This window comes from Schistocerca gregaria, chromosome 5, assembly GCF_023897955.1.
Source record: "Schistocerca gregaria isolate iqSchGreg1 chromosome 5, iqSchGreg1.2, whole genome shotgun sequence".
Classification (NCBI taxonomy): domain Eukaryota; kingdom Metazoa; phylum Arthropoda; class Insecta; order Orthoptera; family Acrididae; genus Schistocerca; species Schistocerca gregaria.
In genome coordinates, this window is record NC_064924.1 from 284,086,337 (window position 1) to 284,113,640 (window position 27,304).

Sequence of the window (27,304 nt, forward strand, 5' to 3'; positions counted from 1 at the left end):
GTAATAGAACTTATCGTGTAAGACTGCTGTATCCTCAGCTTTGTAAAAAATCACTCAGTTCGTAGTTATTAATATGTCGTACTTCGTTATTTTGCTGTTTTGCGTTATGTGGTTTCATACATACGATACAGAATTTCCTCTCTCGTATTTGATTTCCAGTGTTGCTTCACTTATGTGTTGTCCTGTTAACTTCATTTCTGGTGTTGAATGTCCTGATGCAATTCAGTTAACTTTTAGCTCACGATCAGGTTTCAGAATCGTATTTACGTACTTTCGCTTATTAACAAAGTTTAATCGCGCCAACACCGGTTTTTTGTTGACGTAATCATTGAAAAAACTTCGCGCAATACGTGATTGCTGTTTACCCTTTTTGTTCGAGCAGTAGATTCTACCTAGCTACGGCACTATCGTTAATCTAGATTCCAGATTTGCGATGGGTCTAAAATGACTTCAGTTTTGGAACTGATTGCAGAATTGTTCTCTAGCGTTTCATATGTTGTTCCTTTTGATAATCTTAATTACATAATCGGAATTTTTGATTAGTAAAATCGTTCGCTTTATAGGTTTCAGACTTTTTAAGTTCCGTCCATTTGAATATGAAGTTCTGAAGGGGATGACGCAAACGTAGATGTCTTCTGCGTGGTGTAAAATTAAGCAATCGTAACATAATCAAAAACCAGAATAAACTTAGTCCGTAACATATAAAAGGCTTTTAAATAAGATTGGATCGTAAACTCCTTATTTAGTGTTGGTATTAATCGAATGATACTAATATTTGAAACTCATTTAAAACGGGATGGAAAGGAGCATACGTTTAATAAAAGCGATAGATCAGTGAAAAATACAGTACATCTAAGAATCACTGTTCTTTCTCGTCAAGTTCCTAGTCTAAGAATTTAATGTTTAATTGAACTGTTACAATGACTAGTTTTTTGCTTTACTTGGCCGTGAAGCTGTCATCGGCCAACTTACGTTGAACTGGTGCTTTAACTCTCAAAAATGTTACTGGTCGGAACTGCCCGGACTAAAATTGTCTGGTAGTAACTAAAATAACGATGCCTTACAAATAAAATGGAAGAAAACTGCTTCCTATAGTTTAATTTTTCGTTGTTCATTCAACGCCAACCGATGTAAAATATTTCTTTTGTCGCAAGTATGCGGAAATAATAGTTCTATACCTGTGTAGGTCCATGGCGGCTTCATCGGGATACCGAAATCAACCAGAACAGGATGTCAATAGTGATGACGAGTTCCCTGAGCAGCAATTCCCGCCGTACGCTAGAGGTACGTATCAGGCTGTCAGTGCTTTACATCTGGACGGTGCCAGCCATAACTGTGTTCCCTTGCACTAACACCTTACGTAGTATGTGAAGTTTAACGATGAAAGCCGGGAATTCAATATTTGAGGAAAGAGAGGAACTATGAAGTCAGGACATCTAAAAGTTCAAAAGTTTGCAAGCCGCGACAAATACGGTCAGACATCTGTGCATTTCTGGTGATCGAAAACTCACAGCAACGGTAAGTGCGTAGTGTCTCAAACTTCGCTTGCAGTACAATGACTATGCAATTTTGCTTCGTCTGGGTACAGATCCTACAGTGCTAAATGACAGGGCTAGTCGAATAATTCTGATGTTGGCAATTCCATGGCGTAGGTTGCAGCCAATAGTAACAGTATACGGCACAAATAAGTATATTTCAAAATTTTGTTTTTGTGGAGAGTGCAGCCTCAACGTGTTTTGAGAATGAAACTGTGGTCCAAGTAAGCTGTATTCTTCCAGCGTACGGTATGTCTGAAATTACCCACGGCTTAAACTAGGCCATTGAAGGAATAATAGGAAGAATACAGCCTATTGGGACCATGTTTTCGTTCTAAACGAGGTCAGTCTGATTTCTTCTGGCAGGGGTTACGAAGTAATTATGTTTTTGTATATGGCGAGCGACAGAATAACGATTAATCTGGCATTTTAATTCATTCTCACATTTATTTAATGGAAAGATATTGCTACTGATTAGTAGTGAAGCCCCTCTAGGTTAGTTAGCAACGTGAAATTTTGGTTGCGACTTGTCGAAACCAAAGAATCTGAACAAAAGAGCCGCAATAGATTGATGCCATAACATACTTCTGTTTTCCCCATTTTACCAAAAATCGCGCCAAATCTAATAGAAAAGAATACTAACAATTTTCATTTACTATGGACAGAAAATAGAACGAGCCGTGCTCATTGACTGATAATACTTCAGACTAATGGCGTGCATTTCCTCCATAGAGTAAATATCTCTGGAGTGAGCATCACATGCGCAAATTAGATTATTTTTGTTAACATAAATAGCCGGCTAGATCACGTGTTCTCGGGACGTCGTGTATTTTGTCCGTATAGCGCCCTGTATATTTAGAATGTCACTACATCCCTAGTCCAGACGGATTATTTTCGTATGTGTCGCGGATTAATTATATATGTTGCGCAGACATTTTAACAGTATCTATTTGATACCGCAGCTACGTAAATTTTAAGGGCAAGTGATTTTGCATTTGCTTCTTTGCGATGTGTCACAGTTCAGATGGACTCGATTTTTGGTAGTTTTCTGTATGATACGGCACTTTATAGTATTACAGAGCCTGACGTACATTTTTGCAGTGATAGTCTTGCAGAACGACTTGAAGTACGCTAGTACTTTTGCAAGTGTCGGAAAATACCGAATTTGCCACTCATTAGCGATTATATCCCTGTTAATTCGTCCTCTTTCTGCTATTTCTGCGTATTTATTTTCTCGTTTTTGCGACCTAAAGCACAATTTTTTTTACTGGTGACACTTTGAAGTATTTATTTAACGCATTTTACGTACTTGATCTGTTTATTAAATAAGTATAGTGAGTAATCTATATACTTAATCAAGTCACTGATAAATGCATGGAGGATAGTATTTACTGTAACAAGAAACCATTCCCTTTCCTGTTCCACTACCAAATTTACGAGAGGAAGCGCTTGTTGGTAAGCTTTTGTGTGGGCCGTAATATCTATTACAAAGTCACAAAATAGTATAATAATAGGTCTACAGAATCAAGCCTTAATTATAATGCGTCTCGAAATTTGTATCATATACAGTGTCTCTATTATGACTATAGAGTTACATGGTATGTCCCCTTCAAAAGTTGCTATCCCTCCTTTCACATTTTTCTTTGCATCCGTAGTAACAGCAATTCACCATCGCAATTACATTACCAACAAACGGTGAAACACAACAAAAACTCTTCATTTTATAAACTTCAAACGCTGCGGAAACCACACATGCACAGCGAAGTCCCGAAATCACGTGACATTCCTGGTTTAATGTTAACATGAGCAGAACGCAATGCTCGCTCCAGAGATATTTACTCTGATTTCCTCACGCGAATATTAATATCGGCGCGCAATGTAACATCCGCTGACACTAAAATGCACATGCACTTAATTTTGTTACAGGTTATAACCTCATTTGAACTGACAACTGGATTCCTGTCGTAGACGTCAATTAACGTTTAGTTGTAAGAACAACGCTATTAGGTTTTCTGTGCCGTATGTGCAAAGGTCGTGCTAATACAGCTGGCGGTGCCAAAGCTTTTCCCTCCTTCGTTCAGAAACCACATTCAAATAAAGTACTTTGGTCTGGGTAGGATAAGGAAGCCATTGGAATAGTGTAAGAAACACCTTTACGAAGACAGCGACGGCTAAAAGCAAGATTATCGCATCTCCAGATAATCAGCCGAAACTGAAATTTTATTAAATTGCATTCGATGTATCAAATGTGAGGTCGTGTGGGAACTGTCTGCTGAACGGTGAATTCGAAACGAATTTGTGGCCCAAAAACAAAAGCTGCTCTAATGGGTGTTTATACACTCATTCAGCTTCTGTCAAGTGGCTATGTTAGTCACAGATACCGTAGCACCAGGCTGAAAGTAGGTTCCTCGGAGTCGGGTACACAATTTAGCATCTCACATCTACGCAACCATTCTTACTACCAGAGAAGTGTTGAAGATAATAGCTCATGTATTATGGACAACTACGTACTTCAAGCTACAGAGCCATACTTTAATCTGATGTGATGGTATCCGTGACTTAGTCGGCTGACCAAAACAGGACCTACGTCAATAAACAAAAGTTTCGTTGGTTCTGTGGTGCCATTCTTAAAATTCTGATCTTATGTAGGATAACACAACGCATGCCACAAATTCTTGCAAAAACTTCAGTAGTACTAAGATGCTTCGAAGTCACCTATAGTACGTGCTGGTAATATTTGATTTTAAATACTAGGTTTCATCAGAATTACCTGGGCTGTAACCCAGTAGCTACCTTACTCCAATAATAACCGTAAACGTTAAATCTAACTGGACATGGTCAACAATAGCAGAGCTGGTAGTTCATCCGTGGAAATGTTGCAAGGATATTGGACATTTCTTAGCATTAAAATTTAGCTAAGTAAAAATTTATATTTACGTTCTTCCCCGTCTATCATAACTATAGGACGGGTAGTCAGCCGTGGCATTATGGTTAGAACCATCCCTGTCTTGATCACTACAGCTGTACATGAGAGCCTACATCCTCTATTCCTTCAAAGACGTACCTGATTCATTTTACAGCTAGTGTAAAATACTGTTCAACGAATGAGTTATTTAATAATGATAAAACGTCACTAATATTAAATTTCTCACTGAACGCACCATTAGCACTCCAGTGATAGCGTGCGCCCCCCCCCCCCCTCCCTCATATTCCTTTACCTAGTTGCGGGAAAAGCGACAGTCGTGCGGTAACACTGTCCGCTTCAGTTTGATGGGTGTGAGGCCATTTTCTATTGCACAGATACCACGCAACGTTGGTCCTATATCTCGCAGAGACAACACGACCTCCAGTGTTTCTCCTACTGACGCGACCATTGCATGTTAATGTGTGGACTATAACTGTATAGACCAAGCAGCTCTTAAATTCGTCATTGCTTGTTCGGTGTACAGGTTGAACAATAGCAACGGCCTTTTTCAGTTCCAGCGCCTCGTGTCATTTCTCTTTCTTTGGTGCCGCACAGTGTGCTTTATCCACCTTTCATTGTAGGTTAAGCCAATTTCTGAAATCTTCGACTAACGTGCATCATTTTGCCTTGTCGTACGCTTCCTAAGTTCATAAATTGCCCTGATCCTTCTACTTGGGTCAGATGTCAAGCGTAACGTCACAAATTACTCGTGCCTTTACATATCCTAACTCTAGACTATTAGTCTAAAAGAGCCTCAATTTTTCTTCCCCATTCTTCTATGTATTATCAGAAACTAAAATGCATGAACTATTGTGATACGCCTGTTCAATATTGGTACCCGGATCAGCTCAGCGCAACGTGGCTGCTTCCTGATACTGCTTTCTTTGCAATCGTTCGCATTAGCGGACTACGTAATTTTCGTAATGGTCATGCCACACGCGTGTGGTGCAAGGTAGACGGATCGCAAATGAATTACACGAAGCTTTTAGGAATATTGCAGAGGAAACTCTACGTACTATTTGCTCGGACTACCCGTGTACATAACGTATGTTAAACGAATACATGGTAGTTTCTTGAATGTTGTTACTAATAGACTTTCGGATTTAACTTCAGGTGGGAACGACACCAGGTGTAAATACTGTAGTCGATTACTGTGGTATTGAACATTTACTGCGGAAACTTCATACTAAGTATAGAAAATGATTTACAATATTAACAGCATTTTCGTACTTCCAATGGCTGTAATGACGGAATCAATTTACAAGGAATAGCACATGCTCGTAGGAGGAAATTAAAAGTTTCATAAAAAGGAATTTAATCCTGCATTAAATCTCTTAAACCTACGCGCAACGCTACAGGGCACAAAAGATACCGTTGACCTCCAATGAAGTTACTTGCTAGAGGGGAGAAATTGTAAGGTAAGACAGCATTCCCACAAAACTAAATTAAAAATATTTTAAACCATCTCGAAATGTGGCTCGTTCTGCATTATAACTGATTTTGAGTGGAAATGTTCCTCGTCAGAATCTAAAGACTTCATCCACACGCCGGAGAAGAGCCATAAAACTTCATACCCCAAAGTGTACGAAATCACTTCCAAAGAGGGCGAGCCGATTGTGTGATTAAGTTATGGCTGAAAAGTGAACTCGCAAAGAGTTGAAGACTAAAGTTTCACACATGGTTCCTGACAAGACTAAACTTGCTGTTAATAAAACACGAAGTTATTCATATCGAAGTGTTAATTTAGTAAATTTAATGGGCATCTAATCAAACAAAACTTTGAACGAAGTTAACGAAAACAGCGACCATTGCCGGGAGCAGTCACTTCTGGCATGAACAAAATCGAAATGCCTGTACAGACATTTCTTACGGTTAACAACTCCAGAGATTCAGTAAAACTAAATACTTCCTAATGATTTCAAACACCTAAATGCACTATCCGAAATAAAACCAGCTTAAGTTCCAAAGGAATGTCTCGTCTCTCCCAGTATAATCTCGAACCAGAAAGAGGTTTCAATTTGGAGAGAAGTGGAACGGTTCGGAAAACCTTTCTAAGGGGATTGGGAGGCTGGTCATCGTGAAACGCTCGTTGCTATAAAGCAGGAACGGCTCGTATGCTTGGAAGCAGCAAGCTGGCTATAGATTGTCTCCCTTGCAGAGAAAATAGTATCAAACATTGGCATCTCATTCACACACGCTCACAGATTCTAATCAAACCATTACCTGTGGGCCAGGGAAGGAAGCTACTTTCAACCCAAAATAAGTCCCTTGATTATCCTAATCACAAGATACGACACGCAAAAGCTACGTCACTTACACGAGATTTAAAATTAGCGTTAATGAACAAGCATTCAAAAATGAAAGTAGCCTAGTGCAGTTAAGCAGACTCATACGTGCAAGATCGTCTACTGATGTCGGGACTGCATATTTTATTTTAAATCAGTTAAAGTGAGATTGTTCACTGGTTGTGGGCAGTAACTTTTGAAGTTACGGTAATACTGACTGTCGAAATTATAGCATACAGATAGTTTGAATTTAGTCATTGGTAAGGACTGTCATTTACCTAGCAGTTACTCTTTGTTTGTAGATAGTTTCCTACTAAGAATGGAGAACAAAGCTATAAAATAGAAACTGTGCTTTGACGGTGAAATTTGGTGTCAGTTACATAAAACTTAATTCCAATTTTTATTATGAAAGTTAGTCTCATTTTAATAAATGAATTAATATTGAATTTTGCATCATTCTATTTGACACTCACTACAATGATTTTGTTATTAGGTAATTGTCCGAAAGTTGGAATATTGTTTGATCAAATTGTTTACTTAATTTTCGGTTCGTTTTCTGATTATCTCGGTTCGTACAAAGGGATAGGGTGGATACTACTTGGATGACGACTTCGGAAAATTATTTACGTGACAATATCTACGAAAACAATGTTATTAAGCAATGAAATTCCATTACGCTGGTCAGCGTATTAGACTTCTAGTTATAAAAAGTCTAGAGCTTACTTCACTTTGATGGCGTTGGTTCGTTGAGCGGCTTCATTCAGCTGTAAAATACAGCACAGGTTAATCTTGTTGCCATACCATATAGCCGATAACAAGGGCCCACAGTACTCTCGATGTTCATTACTCTTCTTGCATTTGTACTGTGTCCAATACATGCCATACACATAGCTTGCCCATATTAAATTTCCGCCAAAACCATGTTTTCACTGCTCCGCACTTTGGAAACACTTTATTTCCACGATTTAGTGCCACACTGGCGAATACATACAACAGTCTCCCCGCGACTCCAAACTGCTACTTTTCTTTCGGCGCTCTCGCACGCTCAGCGATAATACATTTACAATTATACTTTTTGGACAACAGCTTTATCCTGACTAGGTCAGCGTCTCGTACAAAATGTTGACATTCCATGCGTATTCTTTCTCAAATAACAAATAACATTTGTAACTTCATATATTTAAAAATAATAAAACTTCCTAAAATACATAAATGTATGATTATCAAGAGTTGTGGTGGTACAACCTCTGTACCTCAACGATACGGCGCTTCTTTCGCCTCATAATACAAAACCTACGTGGGGCGGATAGCCTATCACATAATTTATTCCGTAAATTAAAACTTACCCCAAAAATGAGTGTTCTAGTGAGTGTTATTGTTAAATAGGTAAATGCTGTCCTGAGAATTTACAATTTTTCTTTAAATGAAACTATATTTATCACGAATTTGTACAAGGAATGTCGTGTACATAAACATGAACCAAATATGTTAAGTCACCACTGCATAGAACCTAGTGTGCTTTCCTACTAAGAATGGAGAAGAAAGCGAACAAGTGAAATGCAGGTCGATCATATCGATTAACTAGTAGGTGATCGCATACAGTACCACATAAACCATAGGCGAAGTGGTTCTATGGATGCCACGGTTGAGAAACACCAACTCGAAGTTTGGGTGGCTAAAAAGCAACTAAACCCTACAGGCCGAAGCTGCGACAGTATGGTGCAAGGCTGCTTCCTGACTACGGCTGCTACTTCGGGTAGGCTCTGCTGCATGGATATGGGCTCCACCTTGGAGACCGATCGAAGCTCGAGCGGAAAAAACTGTTCATCCGAGTTGTCGGAAAAGTGAAAATGGGAATGAAATAACTGGAGCAATGGCGGGAAATTATGCGAGACCCCTGCGGCGACCAAAAACCAACTAGCTCAAATTTTCTTCCACTCGGGCCCCGGAGAGCCACTGCTCGGCTGTGATAGAACTCGGCCAGTCGTCGCCGCTAAAGAAAGCTTTCGCTAATTATGACATTACAGCAAATTCATATAGAATCAACTACCGTACCCCGTCAACCTAGGCGCCATAGCCCTTCCTTCCTTCCTTGCAGACGTGGACTGCAAACATGTGCCAAGGTCGAACAGCGTATCACAGCCTTAGCCAGGACTTAGTGTGGGAGGCTTTCTGGCAATAGGCGCCACCGGAATGTGACGATTGGGATGCCGTGTGTGGCGCCGTTCAGTGAGCTGTCCCGTGGATCTCGGCGACACATTTCCGAAGTGTCCTGGGCAATAGTAGTCGTGCCGCCGAGCTCATGCGTTCTTGTCCAAAACAAGAGGCTTCAGCGAGGGTGGAAACTGACCCCTCCCTCTAGTCATTGTAAAATAGCGAGCGTCCGTAGTTCAATTCTGAGACCCAACACAGAGAGCGGCTGGCCACCAGCCGGTCGGGTCCCCTTCCGCAAATTGCCATTACCGGATGCTACACCCCACCTTCTGACGATTTGCTGCCATTGAGTGGTTGGCCTCCTCACAGCCAAAAGTCTCTAACGTTAAATGCACAATTTATAATGTGCATGCAGCCTATTTTCGAGCATACATATACATGTAAACAGCATGATTACCTACCTTGCATAAGTTTAATGTGGCAGGAAAGTACTAATTTGCATGCACGCAAATTCCTACTTTAAAAACGCAAGAGGGTTGTTTGATGGCCCTTAATAACTGTATGAAGAGGCCAGAGCCTTCTGTCTCAAACTATTGATATAGTCCAGTCCAGTCCTTTCCTGAGTATTCCTTTCTTCTTCGTTAGTCAACAAGTTAGTTAGCCACAGTTTCTTCGTAATAAGATTCCTTGGACCTATATCTATCAAACTACGGTGACAAGCATGTGTAGAAAAGTCAATTCCTCTTAAACTACACTGCCCACTGTGGTTCACTGCTGCACTATTCAGCCTTACACGATCCCACACACCTTTTTGCAGTACTCCAGTACTCCATTAACCACTTTCATTCTTTTGGGCGTTTCAACTTAGTTTTCATCGTTTCTCGATGGCGTTCTAAGTATATACAAAATGATACCGGTATACTACAAACGTCCAGTGGTGATAAAAGAAATTTATAAATGTCGCGTAAGGGGGCACTGGTCAAGAAATGAGATTAAAATGAAGTGAAAACGGTTGTGAAACCTGAAGTGGAATACAGGTACTGGTATTGCTGACATCGTATCCAGGTTTCTGGAACATACCCCATTTAACAACGAATGTGGTTCAAATGCGGTGGATCCCTCCCTATCTTAAATTGGTATGGGCGCTCGTGGACACCTGGTTCTGACCTTACCAGAAGAGGGATCTCTTTCTTCATTTGATCTCACCTCTTCGGATTCCTTTCATGTCTCACAAGATTCCAGTGATAAAACCAAAGTATTCTGATGGTGCCACTTCGCCTTAACCGTAATAACATGACGTGAGGCCTGTTTTGATCAAAAGTTTCGTGATGGGCCGAAACAGTATGACAAACATTGACTGGCGTCGTTTAAGTAAAACTGCTCTCCTACCAGTAATTTGCATCTCTTTACAGGGAGGGAAAGTCAACGTTATGAAGGTGACAAAAAGCCTTACTTTTTTAAAACGGAGCATTTGTAGGCACAATGCACGGTAGCTTGTACCAGGGCAGGGTGGCAGCAGTGACGGTTCAGACCACGAATGTTCCTTAGATTGGCGCTGCTTGCGTACTTCATGAGCCTTCGTTTCGATTGAGACGACAGGTTCGTGAAAGCTGCTAAGAGGTGCTAAGGTGCTCACGCACTGTAGAGCCGATGAATCATCACGTGCGACAGTCACCTTAACGAGCTTAGGAAGCACAGACAGGATAAGACAGATGAAGATGCGACGTTAATAAGCATACACGCCTAGGTCCACCCGTAGCTCCGTGCTCTTGCGTGTGCCCCGCGTGGCAGTTCGGTGGAAGGGTTTGGCATTTGCGAATGTCTGGAGAGAGTGCACTCCCATGTCTACTGCCAACAATGAAGTACGGAACGGGAGTATTGGCTTGGTGACGGTGTGATCCTCTTACTGCGCTTGAGAACAGTAACTAGGGAAGATACAAACACACAGGACTGTAGTCCGTGCAGTAGAGGATCAGATCGGAGACATTCATTTGTACAAACACGACGATGTACCCAGTCACAAAGTAGCGTATGGCTTGAAAAAGTTTCAGGGCAATAAGGTCTGGAATGACTGCCCTGCACAGAGCTTCGGCTGAACCCAATGACTCACGTCTGAAGTTAGTCAGAACTACTTCATGCCAGACTAGATCGTCCATCACTATCTCCTCTCATTTAGGGTCTTCAGAAAGATTGCCATTCCTGCAGACATACCAACACCTCACTCAAAGCCTTCCCTGCAGTCAAAGCCGTCACAATGGGGGGAAATGGTGGACGCACCCCCTATTAGTCCACTAACATTTTTCAGGACTCGTGGGACTTGGTTAATTTCATATCACTCGCTGCGGAAGAAAATAAAGGCTTTTGAGTGGTGTGATATTTGACTCGGTGCAGCATGGCAAATTCTTGGTGAGTATTGTCTTAGCTTTAAACACGCTGTAGGTGGAAATAGGAAATCGTAGCTTTGAGTCCACTTTTAAACAAACTGAACAAAATTTTGAATATTGCAGTTAAGTGTCTTTGCAGAGCTATGGAATTACTACACAAGACAGTCCTTTTTTCACACTAGACTCTTCTAAACGTGAGCTCTACTATTTATCTCGGCTGTTCGTTTCGAGCTATATGTAGACGATACACATTTTGTGCTTGACTATCGTTTACTTAACGTAATGTAAAAGTTCCCCGTTCTAGTTGTTACGCGACATACTCATCGTATCCGATCAGATAAAAGTGGAAGTGGAAGTTGAAGCAGTCTGATAGTACTTAAGACGGTTATTCAAGAACTAATAAAGAATTCATCACTTCTCTTCAGCAAATCTTGGCTCTCTGGGACGTATTCAACAAAAATCATGCGCAGTAATGGTGGCAAACACTGTGAATAGTATCCTAATCTTAATACCTTACTAATTAGGAAAGGATGCTAGTTCTGCACAATGTTATTTTTTACTTTGCAATAACGAATGTACTTTGACACACAAATTGTTATTGATCTTGGGAAATAAACATCGTGCAAAGTGTTAGTGCATTCTTTCAAACAAAAATTAGCTGTCTTGTTTTTGTAACGTTTTCCTGAAATCGTACACACTACTCTTCATTCTTAGATTCAATCCCCCTTACGAAATAGAAATTTTTTAACGTGCAGTTGTCTTCAGAAGTACACGTTTCTGATAAACGAAATTTTCTTAATTCTACATCGAATGTTAGTCTATACACTGCAGCTGCACACGTCAGTGTCGTGTGGAAATGCTTTGTATTCTCTGAAAACTATAATTTGTTTCCAGTGATGCTATTTAAAGGTCGCTAAGGTTTCAAATACTAGGCAAGTAGAATATGCAGCATTAGCGAACTCAGATGCAGAAACTTTAACACTGGTATTGTGGTTGCAGTCGTACCCCCGGAGGAGAGGACGCCGGAGAGCTCTGTGAGGAGACGTCGCCGCCCCCGCCGGTCGCCGCCCACGGTGACAAAGCTGTGCCTGCGATCGCTGCGAGTCAGCCGCCACATGCTGTCCACGCTGCTGCGCTGGTTCGCCGCGCGGCCGCTGGGCCAGCGAGCCCTCGAGGCCGTGGGATACACGCTGACCACCGTGGAGCGCGCCACCATCTGGGCCGGGTCCGCCACGGGTGAAGCTGCTGGTGAGGCTCCACTCCGTACTGTTTACTTCATCAGTCTTTTGACTGGTTTCTTGCGGCCCGCCGAGAATTAGTCTTATGTGCCAATATTTTCATCTCGGTAGCAATTGCAACGTACATAAGTATTTGCCGTATATATCGCACCCCTCTCCCTCGACAGATTTTAGTCTGCAGCTCCCTCTAGTACCATCAAAGGTATTCAGTGATGTCTTTGCAGACGTCCAACCATTCCGTCCCTTTTTGTCGGTGTTCTCTGTTCCTTTCCTCGCAGATTCTACGGAGAATCTCCTCATTCCTTACCCTATCAGTCCACGCAGACTTACCCACAGCCCTTCTCACCACCACACAATGCTGTGCTGTAAATGAACATTCTTAAAAATTCCCCCACAAATTAAAATCTAAATTTGAATTGGACTTCTGTTCTCTAGAAATGTCCTAGTTGCTAGTGCTACTATGGTTTGTGTGTCAGCCTTGCTCCGTCCTTCACGGGTTATTTAGCTGTCTACGTAGAAAAACGTCCTTACCTTGATCTACTTCGTGATCACCAATTCTAATAAGTTTCACTTCTGCTCCCCATTGATAGTCTGTTTTAGATTACTTATGTTCATGTCCTGTAGCCATTACTGCTCATTCTATTAAACAGATCCTACAATTCTTCAGCGAATCTAATCATTGATCTCCTTTCACAATGAATTTCAATTCTTGACCTTCTTTTATTTCGACATTGTTTCGTCGATGTACAGATTGAACAATAGATGCGAAAGACTACATTCCCGCCTCATACCCTTTTTAATCAGAGCTCTTAGTTCTCGGTCTCTTACTGTCACGGTTCTTGGGCGTGTTGTAAAATACCCGTCTCCCCCTATAGCTTACCCCTATTTCGAATATCTTCTATTTTATATTGTCCAATACTCCCAGGTCGAAAAATCCCATGGAAGTACGTAGATGTTTCTCTTTAGTTCCGCTTCCATTATCAACCACGACAGAACTGCCTCTGGTATCTACCTTCCCTAAAACCAAACTGATCATAACGCAACCTCTATTTTCTTCATTCTTCTGTGTTAGTCTCGTCAGCCACGTAGATTCATGGGCTGGTAAGCTCATTGTGCCACAATTCTCGCATTTGTCGGCTCTTGAAGTCTTCGGAACTTTGTGGATAGCATTGCATTTCGCATAATGGGACATTTATGAACGGAAACGTCTCCGCTAGTCAAATGCCAGATCCTCTTCAGTGAATTAGAGCATATGTGCTCGGTTCAGAATGTCGTGGAATACAGAAAGATAAGAGATGCAGCCGAAAATTGGAGAAACATGCGGATAATTCGAAAACTTAGCATACATCTCAATTTACAGACAATGGAGATTCCGCACTGTCCTTGCCTCTCCTCGGCCAACAAAGGAGGCGGCCACGCGGACTTGTGATGTCACTTTTAGTGACAAAGACGTCAGATAGGCGAGCGCAAAGATCGCCCGTTCAACCTCCCCACTTGCGCCTGCTCGATCTATGGCTCACCCTTCATCGGGTTCTGCGAAATCTCGATCCCAAAAGTCAGACACCCGGTCTTCCAAAAGAGCATACTCATGAAGATTTTTTACGTACCCCAACTTCACAACCATCGGTTCCTCCTTCATCTAAACATGTTTCCAAGAAGGCTAATAAGAAACCCAGTTCCTCTTTCTCCGCCACGGCGTGTCTCATCTACAGCACCACCTGGCGGTAACAGGCCTCGGCCGTCTTCTGTCGCCGAGGCGCACTGCTGGCGGCCGATCAACCGGCCGATCGCTGGTGGCAGGAGCTGCGCCTCAACAACCTATGGAGCAGGGTCTTCCGCCTCCGGCTCACTGCCGTTCCATGCCGCCAGTCACAAGCTCTGAGCAGTCGTTGACAGCAACCTTGGTCACATTCTTCCATTTTCTGTCCACCCTATGTCCATTATCCATTGGAATATCCGCGGCATTCGAGCCAATCGGAAGGAATTGGCGGTCCTCTTACGATCCTACTCGCCGGTCATCTTCTGTCTTCAGGAAAGAAAGCTGCGTCCCCACGACCGCTTTGTCTTCCCCCATTTTCAGTCAGTCCGATTTGATCTCCCCTCTGTTGAAGGCACTCCAGCGCATTGAGGACTCGTGATTTTTCTCCATAAAACTCGATATTATCACCCGATCCCCTTAAACACTTCCTTCCAAACAGTCGCAGTCCGTCTTTCCCTTTCTGGATACACCTTCTCTCTTTGTACTGTATACATTGCATCGTCCACATCAATGGCACGAGCTGATCTCTATCTTCTTGGTCAGCCCACCACCCGCTTTGGGGATCTCCACATCCATGTCCGCGTGGCTCACTATTGCTAGGCGTCTTCCATCAAGCCAATCTTGTTTGCCTCAACACAGGAGAGCCTACATTTTTGTCTGCCTCCACGACGAATTTCTCTCATTTGAACCTTTCGGTCGGTACTGTTCCGCTAACTCGGCGCTTCGATTGGTTCGCTCTTGCTGATACACACTTGAGTGACGACTTTCCATGTGTCATTCGATTGCAGCCACAACTGCCACATATGCGCCAGAGACGCTGGAAATTTGCCCAAGCCGATTGGACACGTTTTTCGTCTCTAGCGACACTCGATGACCGTTACTTTTGTAGCGTCGACGATGAGGTCACTCAAATTACAGACGTTATTCTCACAGCTGCGGAACGTTAAACACCACGCACCTCCGAATTGCCCCGGCGCTCCCGCCCCCCAGTTCCTTGGTGGAACGTGGCATGCCGTGACGCAGTACGTGAGCGGCAACGTGCTCTTCGCGTTTTCCGCCACCATCCTACTTTGGCCAACTGTATTCGCTATAAGCAGTCCCGTGCGCGATGCCGTCATCTGCGGTAGCGAGAAGGCAAGCTGGAAATTTACTAGCTCATTTAACACCTTCACTCCCTCCTCGGAAGTTTGGAGTCGGATTCGACAGTTATCTGGCGCGCCTAGTTTCTCCCCAGTCTCTGGGCTCACTGTCGCGCCTGATACGTTAGTCGACCCCGTCGCAATTTCTAACTCATTGGGTCAACAATTTGCTGAGTTTTCGAGCTCTTCAAATTACCCGCCAGCGTTTCGCCCAAAGAAACGTGCAGCGGAAGTGTAACCTCTTGCTTTCTCCTCTCAAAATCGCGAAAGCTATAATGCTGTTTTCCCCATGTGGGAACTACAACATGAACTCCCTTCTCGCTCCTCCGCCCCAGGACCGGATGGTATAAACATCCAAATGTTGCTGCATTTATCAACCCATAGGCCACGTTACCTCTTTCGCCTTTATAATCGAATTTGGACCGACAGTACTGTTCCCAGACGATGGCGGCAAGCTATCGTCGTTCCTGTTCCGAAACCTGGAAAAGACAAACATCTCCCCTCTAGCTATCGCCCCATTTCTCTCATGAGTAGTGTACGCAAGGTTTTGGAGCGTATGGTGAATTGCCGTTTAGCCTGGTGGCTGCAGTCCCGCAGTCCTTTCACACCTGCCCAATGCGGTTTCCGAAAGCATCGTTCGGCAGTTGACCATCTTGTTGCTCCTCCACTTATATCATGAACAATTTTCTCCGGAAACGCCAAACAGTAGCAATGTTTTTTGATCCGGAGAGAGCATACGATACCCGTTGGAGGACAGGCATCCCCCGCACACTGTTCTCTTGGAGCTTTCGAGGTCGGCTGTCCCTTTTTCTTCGCGAATTTATGGCAGAGTGCACATTTAGAGTGCGGGCGAACACTACTCTCTCCCGTACTTTCTCCCAAGAAAACGGGGTACCACAGGGCTCCATGCTAAGTGTTATGTTTGCCATTGCCATAAATCCAATTATGGACTGTCTCCTTCCCGATGTCTCAGGCTCCCTCTTTGTGGACGATTATGCGATCTCCAAAGCTCTCAACGGACCAGCCTTCTTGAACGATGTCTTCAAGACTGTCTCGATCGCCTCCACTCTCGGAGCATCGAAACAGGCTTCCGCTTTTCTCCCAGTAAGACCGTTTGTGTTAATTTTTGGCGTCGTACGGAGTTTCTTCCACCCTCATTACATCTAGGACCTGTCAACCTTCCGTTTTCGGACGTCGCTGAATTCTTGGGTCTTACGTTTGACAGAAAACTGTGCTGGTCCTCCCACGTTTCCTATCTTTCGGCTCGCTGTCTGCGATCCCTCAACATCCTCCGTGTCCTGAATGGTACCTCCTGGGGAGCGGACCGAGTGGTCCTTCTCCGCCTCTATCGCGCCTTAGTGCTCTCGAAATTAGACTATGGAAGCATAGTTTACTCCTCTGCTCGGCCGTCCATTCATCGGCGTCTCGACTCTATACACCACCGTGGATTACGTTTAGTGTTTGGAGCTTTTTGCACCAGCCCTGTGGAAAGCCTTTATGCTGAGACCGCTGAACCTCCGATGTCCAATAGGCGAGCTGTCGTGAGTCGTTAAGCTAGCCATCTGTTTTTTTGACGCCTCCTTGGATGTAGGGTATGCAGGCCGCCATTCCTCCCTACCACCACTGGGAGTCGGCTTCCGTCAACTGCTCAATTCTCATTCCTTCCGCTTTCCTAAAACTTCCTTGACAACTTGGGGTACAGCATCGCCTTGGCTCCGTCCCCGGACCTGCCTGCTCCATGACCTTTGTCGATTTCCCAAGGATGGTACCCCTTCACTTGTTTATCGTCGGGCATATACTGCTCTATGTGCACAAATGAAGGAAGCCACATTTATTTGCACTGATTGCTCGAAAACATCGTTAGGTGTAGCGAGTGCCTATATTGTTGGCGACATCCCAAATAGATTTCGGCTTCCCGACCAGTGTTCGGTTTATTCTGCGGAGCTTTACGCTGTTCTCCAGGCTGTCCAATACATCCGCCGCCATCAGCGGATACAGTATGTTATCTGTTCAGATTCTCTCAGCTCTCTCCTCAGTCTCCAAGCTCTCTACCCTGTCCACCCTCTGGTCCACCGGATTCAGGACTGCCTGCGCTTGCTCCACTTGGGGGCGTCTCGGTGGCGTTCCTCTGGCTCCCAGGACACGTTGGTATCTGTGGAAATGAGGCGGCCGATAGCGGCCAAGTATGCACTCTCTCTTCGGCCAGCTATTCGCACGATTCTCTTCACCGATCTACGGAGTGTTTTACGTCGTCGTGTTGTTCTCTTATGGCACGCACATTGGTAAACACTTCCCCATAATAATTTGCGGGACGTGAAAGCTCTTGCCTGTGCTTGGACCTCTTCGTATCGAACGCGTCGTCGGGAGGAGGTAATTTTAACTAGACTCCGGATAGGACACTGTCTTTTTAGCCATATACATCTTTTAAGCGGCGATCCTCCCCGGTCTGTCCCCACTGCTCGCAGGTGTGAACGTTAAGACACCTTTTAATTGAGTGCCCCCATGTTACTCCGTTACGCGCCCGTCTACGGCTGTCGCCTGATACATCGTCCAATTTAGCAGATGACACGCGCTCGGCCGATCGCGTTCCCAATTTTATTGGTGCCAGTGAGATGACGTCAGTCATTTGAAGCTCTTTTTGGGGACAACCAACCCCTTCCTGTAGTGGATTTTTTAGCTTTCCTTCTGCTTTTAGTTTGTCAAATTTGTTTCGTTCCCGTTGCTGCTGGTTTCCATTTTCGTTTTTTACCGTTTCCTAAGTCACAAACCGGAAGCTAATGACCATAGAAGTTTTGCGCCCCAAAACAAAAGTATTTATGGTTGAATGATTTCGAAACATTCGCATAACATGATAGAGCTTTAACAAAAACTTAGCTACCCGTACTTCACAACATGTAGTATACAACGTATTCCAAAGCAAACTTGAGACTTTAGAGTTCCATAAAATGGTTCAAATGGCTCTGTGCACTATGGGACTTAACATCTGAGGTCATGAGTCCCCTAGATCTTAGAACTAGTTAAACCTAACTAACCTAAGGTCATCACACACATCCATGCCCGAGGCAGGACTCGAACCTGCGACCATAACGGACGCTCGGTTCGACTGTAGCACCTATAACCGCTCTGCCACTCCGGCCGGCAGAGTTACATAAATCAGAAATCCACATCTGCATCCGCAAGCCACTGTGCGGTGCGTGGCGTTGGCTACCCTGCGCCAGCACTTGTCGCTTTGTTCCCTGTTCCACTTGGAAATTGGGAAAAGCGTTGTCTGTCTGGCTCACTGTGAGGTACAACTTCTCGTATCCTCGTGGTCCTTGCTCACAATGTATGTCGGCGGTAGCAGAATCTTACAGCATTCAGCTTCAAATGCCGGCTCTCTAAATTTTTTCAATAGCGTTTGTCGAAAAAGAACGTTGCTTTATCTCCATGAATTCCCATTTGAGGTTACGAAGCATCTCCGTAACGCGTTGGTCGAAACTACAGGTAACAATCCTAGCAGCCCGTCAGTGTACTGCATTAATTAACATAGCCAATACTTAATATTTCAGCAGACTAAGGCGATCAAGGACACGTCTCAAAGGCAGCCAATAAACACCAAAGCGGTGCTTAGGCAACAAGTCCACGTGGCCACCAGGTGCTGAAAAGCCGGCAGCGGGGATCGGAAGACTACATAGGGCTGTTCAAAAACATTACTAAGGTGAAACATGGGTCAAACTAGGCAAATATTAATGGTCACCATCTCGGGAAACGTTCATCGTAGTGCTCTTAATCCGCCACAAAATTTCAAAATTTTGTTCTTAGACAAGGGCTCCTACAGCATTAAACAGAACAAAATTTGACACAAGAAAACCTAATAAATGCCCAGAATAAGTTCTGACATGATTTAGTCAGTCCACACGTCACGCATGTTTAGGTGAAGTAGTCATACAACGAAAATGACAAGCTTCCTGTGGCGACGCAGTACTTTCAGACCTTACAAGCAATGCCTCTTGCCGTGATATTTAGACTTGCAAATTTAAAACGGATGTAATAAATTAAATACAAGAAAATTTGTTAAAGTAAACAAATATAAAATAAGATTACATGGAAAATTCTTAACATATATGTCCAAATTAGCAAATTCGACTGTTCAGAAATATGAGAGCCTTAGCTTAATTACTCAACTGTTTAAGCAAGCCAGAAATTGCAGGTATATAGGTAAGGGTGTCGTAAGAAATACTGACCATAAAAGCACGATATGGCAGATAATGGATAATTCTGGAAATATCCAGTGCGGCTCCCAGCACCCAATCTCGCTCAACGTAAAATAGACAGGATAGGTCCGCGGAGACGACGCCGTACTCACCTCGGTGTCGTAACTGCTTAACAAGTGAGTGTCTGAAAATAAACGGAACGGCCGACTGACACTGCGTACGAAACTCGGCTAGTAGTTGATCTCCAGTCCGCTGTGACTCGCTGCCTGGCTACCTTCCCTATGCTGCTCTGAGACATAATCCACAGGATACAAACGATTCGCTCTGCCAATACTGGTGTCAGTCAATAATGCTCGAAATCCAGACACGCGAAATAGATTGAAAGCCCACCAAGGCTTACTACTGCAATTTCTTCCAGTGCATTTACAACAGTCTTCACTAGGAATCTTTCTCAACCCACACTGTTTTGTACTTTCCATTATTTATTCGTTACCTTTCCTTCTAGAACTTCTCTTCTAAATCCTTCCACTCTCCTTAGAAATTGTACTGCTCCACTCTAGATACCACTAATGCAAACTTCGTACTAAGTTTCAGTGGTAGCAGATATATTGTACGAACAAGCTCTAATAGCACTGCAATACATGTGTCAAAAGCAACGGGTCGGCCGATGTAGCTCACTCTCGTCGTTCTAAAATTGTCCTGACATGTTATTGCTTACACTCAACGACGTAATCTGTTTGACTTCAAGTAATCGTCTGTACTAATACGTCACCTAAGATTCTATATTTAGGTTCTGACACTATAACTTAATCTTGTTCGCTACATCACTATGTACGAAAGAATGGATGCACTTCTCGTGGTACAGTGAGGTCAGTGATACCTGTCAAGATACTAAAACACATCTATCAGGATTCATTAGGTTCGGAAGTCAAACCAGCGCCATAGCTAGTATCAATCACCAGAAAATATTGAGTCTACGGGGAGTAGGAATGATGTAGTTATTTCACCAATAACAGCAACGTATACTGAAGACGTTCAATAGGCAAAGATACTGTTCCGCTCTTTGTCAATCATGATAACCTCTAAAAGTAGCGTCTTGCTACAACAATATGCTAGACTGTTGAAATTTTATCGTAATGGACTATATCGTTAATCTCAATCTTGCAGATTAAGTGGACTAAATTTTACTTTCTAATTATTCACAAACTTGCTCTTCCTGTGTAAAGATTATTTCTTATCGTTAAGACGTTCACTGAAAAATATTCTTTCTCTTTAATTTCTTTGAATTACGCCTTTCGCCGCTATTCCAGTCTCTTACTTCATTGCGAAAAGATAGATTCAAGATACTACTTTCAAATAAGCCTGTACTCTTTCTTGAAATATCTTGGGGATAAGACTGGTACTGCCTTTTTCAGCTAAAAACTATTTGATTTCCTGCTATTAAACCACAGGTAGTCAGTGACTTGTTAGTGCTGGTTCACAATTCAAAACCCCACTATGAAAGGCTATCACATCCTTAAACTTAAAACTGTTTCTCAATCAATAACTATTGCGTAGGACGTTCTTTTTAATATACGCATTTACTGCATCCGACATTTTCGAAATTTACTATATTGCAACAGTCACGCCGAAGTCGGACATTAAATCTTAACCCAAATATTGCTAAGTCACTACTCCTTAGTGCTTACGTACACCTACACAACCACAATAACACAATGCAACGCTACTGGCCCTTAGTGCGTGCTTTAATCCTGAACCACAAAATAACGAATTTGCGTGAACATCTCACATACACAATCCAACGGAAAATCTCACAAAAATACTGAAATACGGTTCGCCTATCATCGCGCGGCTGTTAAACACCACAACGCATCATTAATCACAACTAGGCGAAACTAATCTCACATTTCAATGAATCGGCTCTTTTCCTATACCCGGTGAGCCCAGACTCTACCAGAAATCGGCGAAATAATTTCCTACATAAGCCGATAATCTTTTCGAAATACCTTCCTAAACAACTTAGAACTCATTTCAGTTCTATTCCCATGGCAGACTAATTCATGTATCGTATGTGAGACAGACAGACAGACAGACAGACAGACAGACACAGAGAGAGAGAGAGAGAGAGAGAGAGAGAGAGAGAGAGAGAGAGAGAGAGAGAGAGAGCGAGCGAGCAGAGGGGGGGGGGGGGGGGAGGAGGGGAGGGGAGAGTAGAGACGACATCCCATCCCAGACTTCAGCACTCTGTTCAGACTCCTCTTAAAATCATTGTTTCCTCCAGTTTCGATGGTCTCACTAGTTAAGCGTGTTAAGCCACAGACCAAAAACTTCGGAAAATCCCAGTAATCAAAACACACATTTAACTTCGGAGATTAACATGACGCGGCATAATACCATATTTTGTATGTCACAGCTTGAAAACATGCAGACGTCGATATAGTGACCTTAGATTTCTACAGGTCCAGTGAACTATAACGTAATACTGCCTGAAAAAACTGCATTTATTTACAAACTTTAATAGGTTTTAAGGCGGGCTTAGATTTTCAGCTGGCTTTAAATGTTCAGAAATGTTAAACTGGCACAACGCAAAATAGGAGTATCCGATGAGTGTCTCAAATTGAAGCAGCCAGCCAGTACACACTGGTGAAAAAGTTGATGAGGATGTGAAATAGATCAGTGACGAAAGTGAAAGATCCAGAAATACTATGAAAAGGAACCACTTCACGGAGACTGCTCACAAATTACTTATCACCCCAATATTGTGTACCTGTAGTAAACAGAAATACTGAAAATTTAGAAACGGCTGAACGGATAGGATGGATGGACCTGTGTGTTAGTGTTCAAATACCTAAACTGGTATACGCTTGGACACCATCTGAGCTGCGAAAGTCTCAAATGAGACTCAGTACTGAGTAATCTAAGAATATGGCGAAGATCCTACGTATCATTCTCCTAAACACAGACACAATAACAGATAATTGCAGTGTGATTATAGGCTTCAAGTGGTCCATACGCACATGCAACAGTGAACATGCCAGAAACGCTTGCGATCTTCCCTAGAAGCATACACAAAACATCACCGCCATATCACTAACCAAACAGCGTGGAACGAGCTACATTTGGAGCCCAGACGAATTTTCAGCCAATTCGGGTGAAATAACATCCCATGCCAACTTCTAGACAGTTTACGGAATTACAATAACAGCTTTTGGAGAAAATTCTGGGCTTTTCCTATAGTTTAGAACGTGAGAAATTATCGGCTGTAAAGGTGGTAAAATGCATATGCCTCTCCCCAGCGGGACCCTAAAGCTGCGGTAAGGAGCGTATAAGACAATGGGATTAGAGGACGAGATGGTGGTCATCGTTCGTCGCAGAGTTACTGCAAGATGTCCGGCTTAGCCTAGTTCAGGATGTTCTTTACAGTGTGTCGTGGTTAGCATCTGCGCTGCATTTCTTCTGAGCAACTCAGTTTCAGTATTCAGGTCAGGGAGTGAACTAAAGTTTTTCTTGTATTAAGATTGAGTAGCAATCTTCCAAAGAGCATTCAGGTTCATTCAGCATTTATTAATGAAGTCAATATACACAAGATTCTCAAGGTCTGGTAATTCCCTTCCGCAGTTCCGTGCACAGTAATTTGTCCATGACGTAACAATTGTCACTAGTTTCTCTTGATAGGTGGATCATAATTTTGAATCTATAAATCAGATTAATAATTGTAATAGTTTTGTCCTACAATCACTTCATGAGGCAACCGTGGTCTCTAAATGACATAGGGCTCTATAGGCCTCAATTGTGCACTCGCTTTGTTGGCGTCCCGATGTAAACGGGCACAATGATCTGGAACATTAACCATCAATTTTTAGGGTTCGTTCATTGGAAATTAAACTGACTTTACTTGTTCTGAGCAGCCTTGATTGCCTCTCAATTGACACCGTAGTTTCGTGGTGTTGCAAACTTAACCGATGTGAGTAGCTTATAGAATTAATAATGTCCGTCCTGCAAGTGTAGCAGACAGCTTGCCCTCGATACTGGCGAACCTCAGATGTCTCACAAAACAGTTCAGGCACTATGCACACAAAGAATGTAACAATAATTGGAACTCAAATGCATGTGGAACTAAGATATCGTATTCAGTATACTTCATGCAGCCAATAAGTTGTTAAAATGTTTGGTACATACTGTCACAAAGGCTTTGGAAGAACAGCTAAACGGAATACCGTCTTGAAAAGACCAAAACCAAAACAGTTTTAACTTAAATCTGGCGATGATGAAACTGATAAGGAAATGGCGCTGAAAGTAATTTTACTATTGTGGCAGCAAAATGACGGATGATAGAAGTAGACGACATAAAATGTCGACTAGCTTTGGCGAAAAACGGAGTTCTCAGATAGAGGAAATAAACAACAAAATGAAATGATTGTAACCACTTCTGAATGTTTTTGCATGAAGTGTAGCTGTGATTGGAAGAGACGTGGAAGATAAATTTCGGACAAGAGAAATCTTGTGCTACAGAGACTTAGCTCGGTAAATAAAGATATTGAGGTGGTGACTTTAACAGCAGAATATAAAACTAACGGTACATGAAGTAATAAATTTAATGGCACATTAAAAATCTTAGGGGCAGGCCAAGGCTTCACTAGCGAGCTGGCTGCAGACGGTGCAGAATGCCAAAGTTCATCGCAAACGACAGCGACGACCTGACCCAAAAAATGAAACAAGTTCAGAATATAGGTATAAGCCCTTAGCGGATGCAATACGGCTTCTTTAAATACTAAATATACGTGAACAGAAGGTTCGCAAAATAGAGGATGACAGTCACGGGGAAAAACAAACCTCATACCCAGAGAAATTAGCTACCCCTCTACCTGCCTCACTTCACGATAATGCTAAGGGCGATTTCTCTTCCAGAATACATCGGCTTGATGTTTAGTCTCCTATTCAGAGAAAACTAACGTACCATGATAGAAAATACGTTAACCGAAAAAACCGCAACACCAAAAAATGAAGTGTAATGAAACTTCAAGAATATCTAGGTAACATGACACATTGCAAGAACACAGATTAACGTAAGCCTAAGATAAATTCAAATGTGATATACTGGTACATTAATAACTGGTGTAAACACGATAATGTTACATGAAACAAAAGCAGACGTGCTTGCAATGTGTTGTACAGGTGCCGGATATGTTTGTGGGATGGAGTTTCATACTTACTGCACTTCGTCCTTTAGTGGTTAATGCTGCTCGTGGATGACTATAGAGTTATCGTCCGATGATACCGCATATGTGCTCGATTGGACAGTTCTTGTGGTCGATCAGGCCACGCTGTGCAGCACGTTTGGTTAAAATAGTGATACGTGAGCGAGCGTTATCGTGTTGAAACTCCCCCAAGGTTGCGTGCAATAACTGCTCCTGTTGGTACACGAAATCACACACCAGACGACTTTAACCCCAGGTTTAGGTAAAGTGTGAGTAGTCTGCAGACAGATTGGTTGCAGGCCTCAAGTGGCTTCTTCCTAACCAACACACGGCAGTCGTTGGCACGGAGGTAGACCAGTTTTCTCCGGAAAAAGACCTTCATCCTGCCCTCTAATGAGCTCTCGCTCGAAACCAAATCGCAAATGGAGGTTGGTTTGGGATCGGTTGAACACGCGCTACAGGGCATCTCTCTCTCTCTCTCTCTCTCTCTCTCTCTCTCTCTCTCTCTCTCTCTCTCTCTCACTCACTGAAGTAAGATTTGTAAGGGTTCGTTGTTACTGTGGCGCAAATGCTGCTGCAGATAGAGTAGGATGGCATTCCCGCTCAGTGCCACATTACTGTCTGAAGCTTGTTCTTGCCACCGTACAATCTCGTGACCATAGCTGCCAGTAGTAGTGTCCAGTGGCTACATTCCTGCCAAGTCTTTCAGTGTCGCCGAAGGAACATTAGCTTCTCGGTTAGCATCAGTGAGGTATTACTGTTGTCTTTGTCGCCTTAAATTCATCCTTGACTATCAGGCTGTTCACTGCGTCTGGAGGCGCCAGCTCACTCGCTGTGTGATCTGCTGACTCCCTCAGTGCCCTTCAGTCTCTGATCCAGATCCAGTCCACTCCATCGTTCGGCGGATCCAGGACTGCCTCCATTTGTTCCCGGATGGGGAGCCCAAGTGATGTTCATGTGGGTTCCTGGCATGTTGGTGTGCCTGGGAATGACGCTGCTGATGCTGCAGCTAAGGCCGCAGTCCATCTCGGTCGGCCCGCCTCTTACTCTGTTCCCTCGCAAGATATTCGTACTACGCTCTATCAGCATATCACGTCACTTTGGCATGGCCATTGGTGCTCCCTTCATGGGAACAAACTCGGAAGTCAAACCTCTCCAAACAGCCTGGTCGACTTCTCCCGCCCGTCTCGCCGCGAGGAAGTAATGTTAGCTCGGTTGCGAATATGGCACTGCCTCTTTAGTCATCGCCACTTGAGTGGCGACCCTGCACCCAGCTGTCCTTTCTGTAGCCAGCCTTTAACAGTCACATTCCATGGCCCTCTGCTCCTATTTTAACCGCTTACGTCTGAGGGTTGGTTTGCTGCTCGCTTTGCCGGACATTTTAGCGGATGACTTCGAGCTGGGGCTCTCCTTTTAAATTTCCTAAAAGGCAGTCATGACAAGATTCGATTTCCACCTGGTGACTCGAGTCATGTCGAAGTCTTTTACTCTTCCGTAGTGTCTTGACGTTTCAGATTTTTTCTTCCTTTCTGTATTGGAACTTGCACCGGTTTTTACTCTCGCGGTCCCAGCATTCTATAGTTCTATACTGGGCGCTTATGACCTTAGAGGTTTGACGCCCTAAGCCCTCCAAAAAAAATTCATAACTATCATTAGCTCACCATGTCCAATCTCAAAGGTAATTAACGCTCACGACCGTTACAGCGTGTACTTAAAGCAAAGCAGATTCGCATCCTCGTACTGCCACTAGTAGCGACAGTCTTAAGAGACTGATGTGGAATTTGAATAGACCAATTTCGGATATAGAAAATTGTCTACGAACTTTCGTTTCATTTATGTTCTTCTTGGTGTTGCGATTTTTTTGTTAGTGTAGTTCACTTAAATTTTACTTCTACCTACATGCTAAAATGAGCTGCTTACCGTGTGCGTAATCCGTAATAATAATGTCTGTCACTGCAACTCTTTCAGATCGTCTGCCGCTGCCTTTCGCGTGGTACGCCATGATGCCTGTAGTTATGGCGCTCATGGTCATCAGGATGGGAGCTGCTCTAGCTGAGAGGTACCTCGACGTCCAACTACCGGACAACAGGGAGCTGGTAAGGCTCTAGGCACACAGTAACAATAGCTACAGACCTATCAAAAGTGAAGATTTCTTCATGGATCTCGTTGCTAGTTATTTTCGGCCTTAACGCGCTGGAATAAAGTATTTGTACAATAGTAATTGTGGACGGAACGAGTTACTAAAGGTGGTGCTGGATTCGTGGTAACAGAAAATTTGCCTAAACTAAGTTAAATCTTTAAAAGGAGATGAAATGCATGCATGCATAAGACATGGTTAAGTGGCATAGGACGACTGGCTTTCTATTCATTGCATTCGTGCTCAGACCATGAAGAGTTTCATTGACTAATACCTTCTGCCTCCGACTTGTTGCTCTTACATTATGCGTTGTTTAG

The 27,304-nt window shown here is 43.3% G+C and overlaps 1 protein-coding gene across 1 annotated transcript in view; it reads left to right on the forward strand.

Annotated features, from left to right (window-relative positions):
• LOC126272422 (uncharacterized) overlaps window positions 1-27,304 on the forward strand; it is a 37,811-nt gene that overhangs the window by 574 nt on the left and 9,933 nt on the right. The window contains exons 2-4 of the mRNA XM_049975266.1: window positions 1,187-1,284; window positions 12,323-12,571; window positions 26,819-26,946. Of these exons, the coding sequence (XP_049831223.1) occupies window positions 1,191-1,284; window positions 12,323-12,571; window positions 26,819-26,946 (471 nt within the window). The 5' untranslated portion in view covers window positions 1,187-1,190. The remainder of the gene's footprint in view (window positions 1-1,186; window positions 1,285-12,322; window positions 12,572-26,818; window positions 26,947-27,304) is intronic.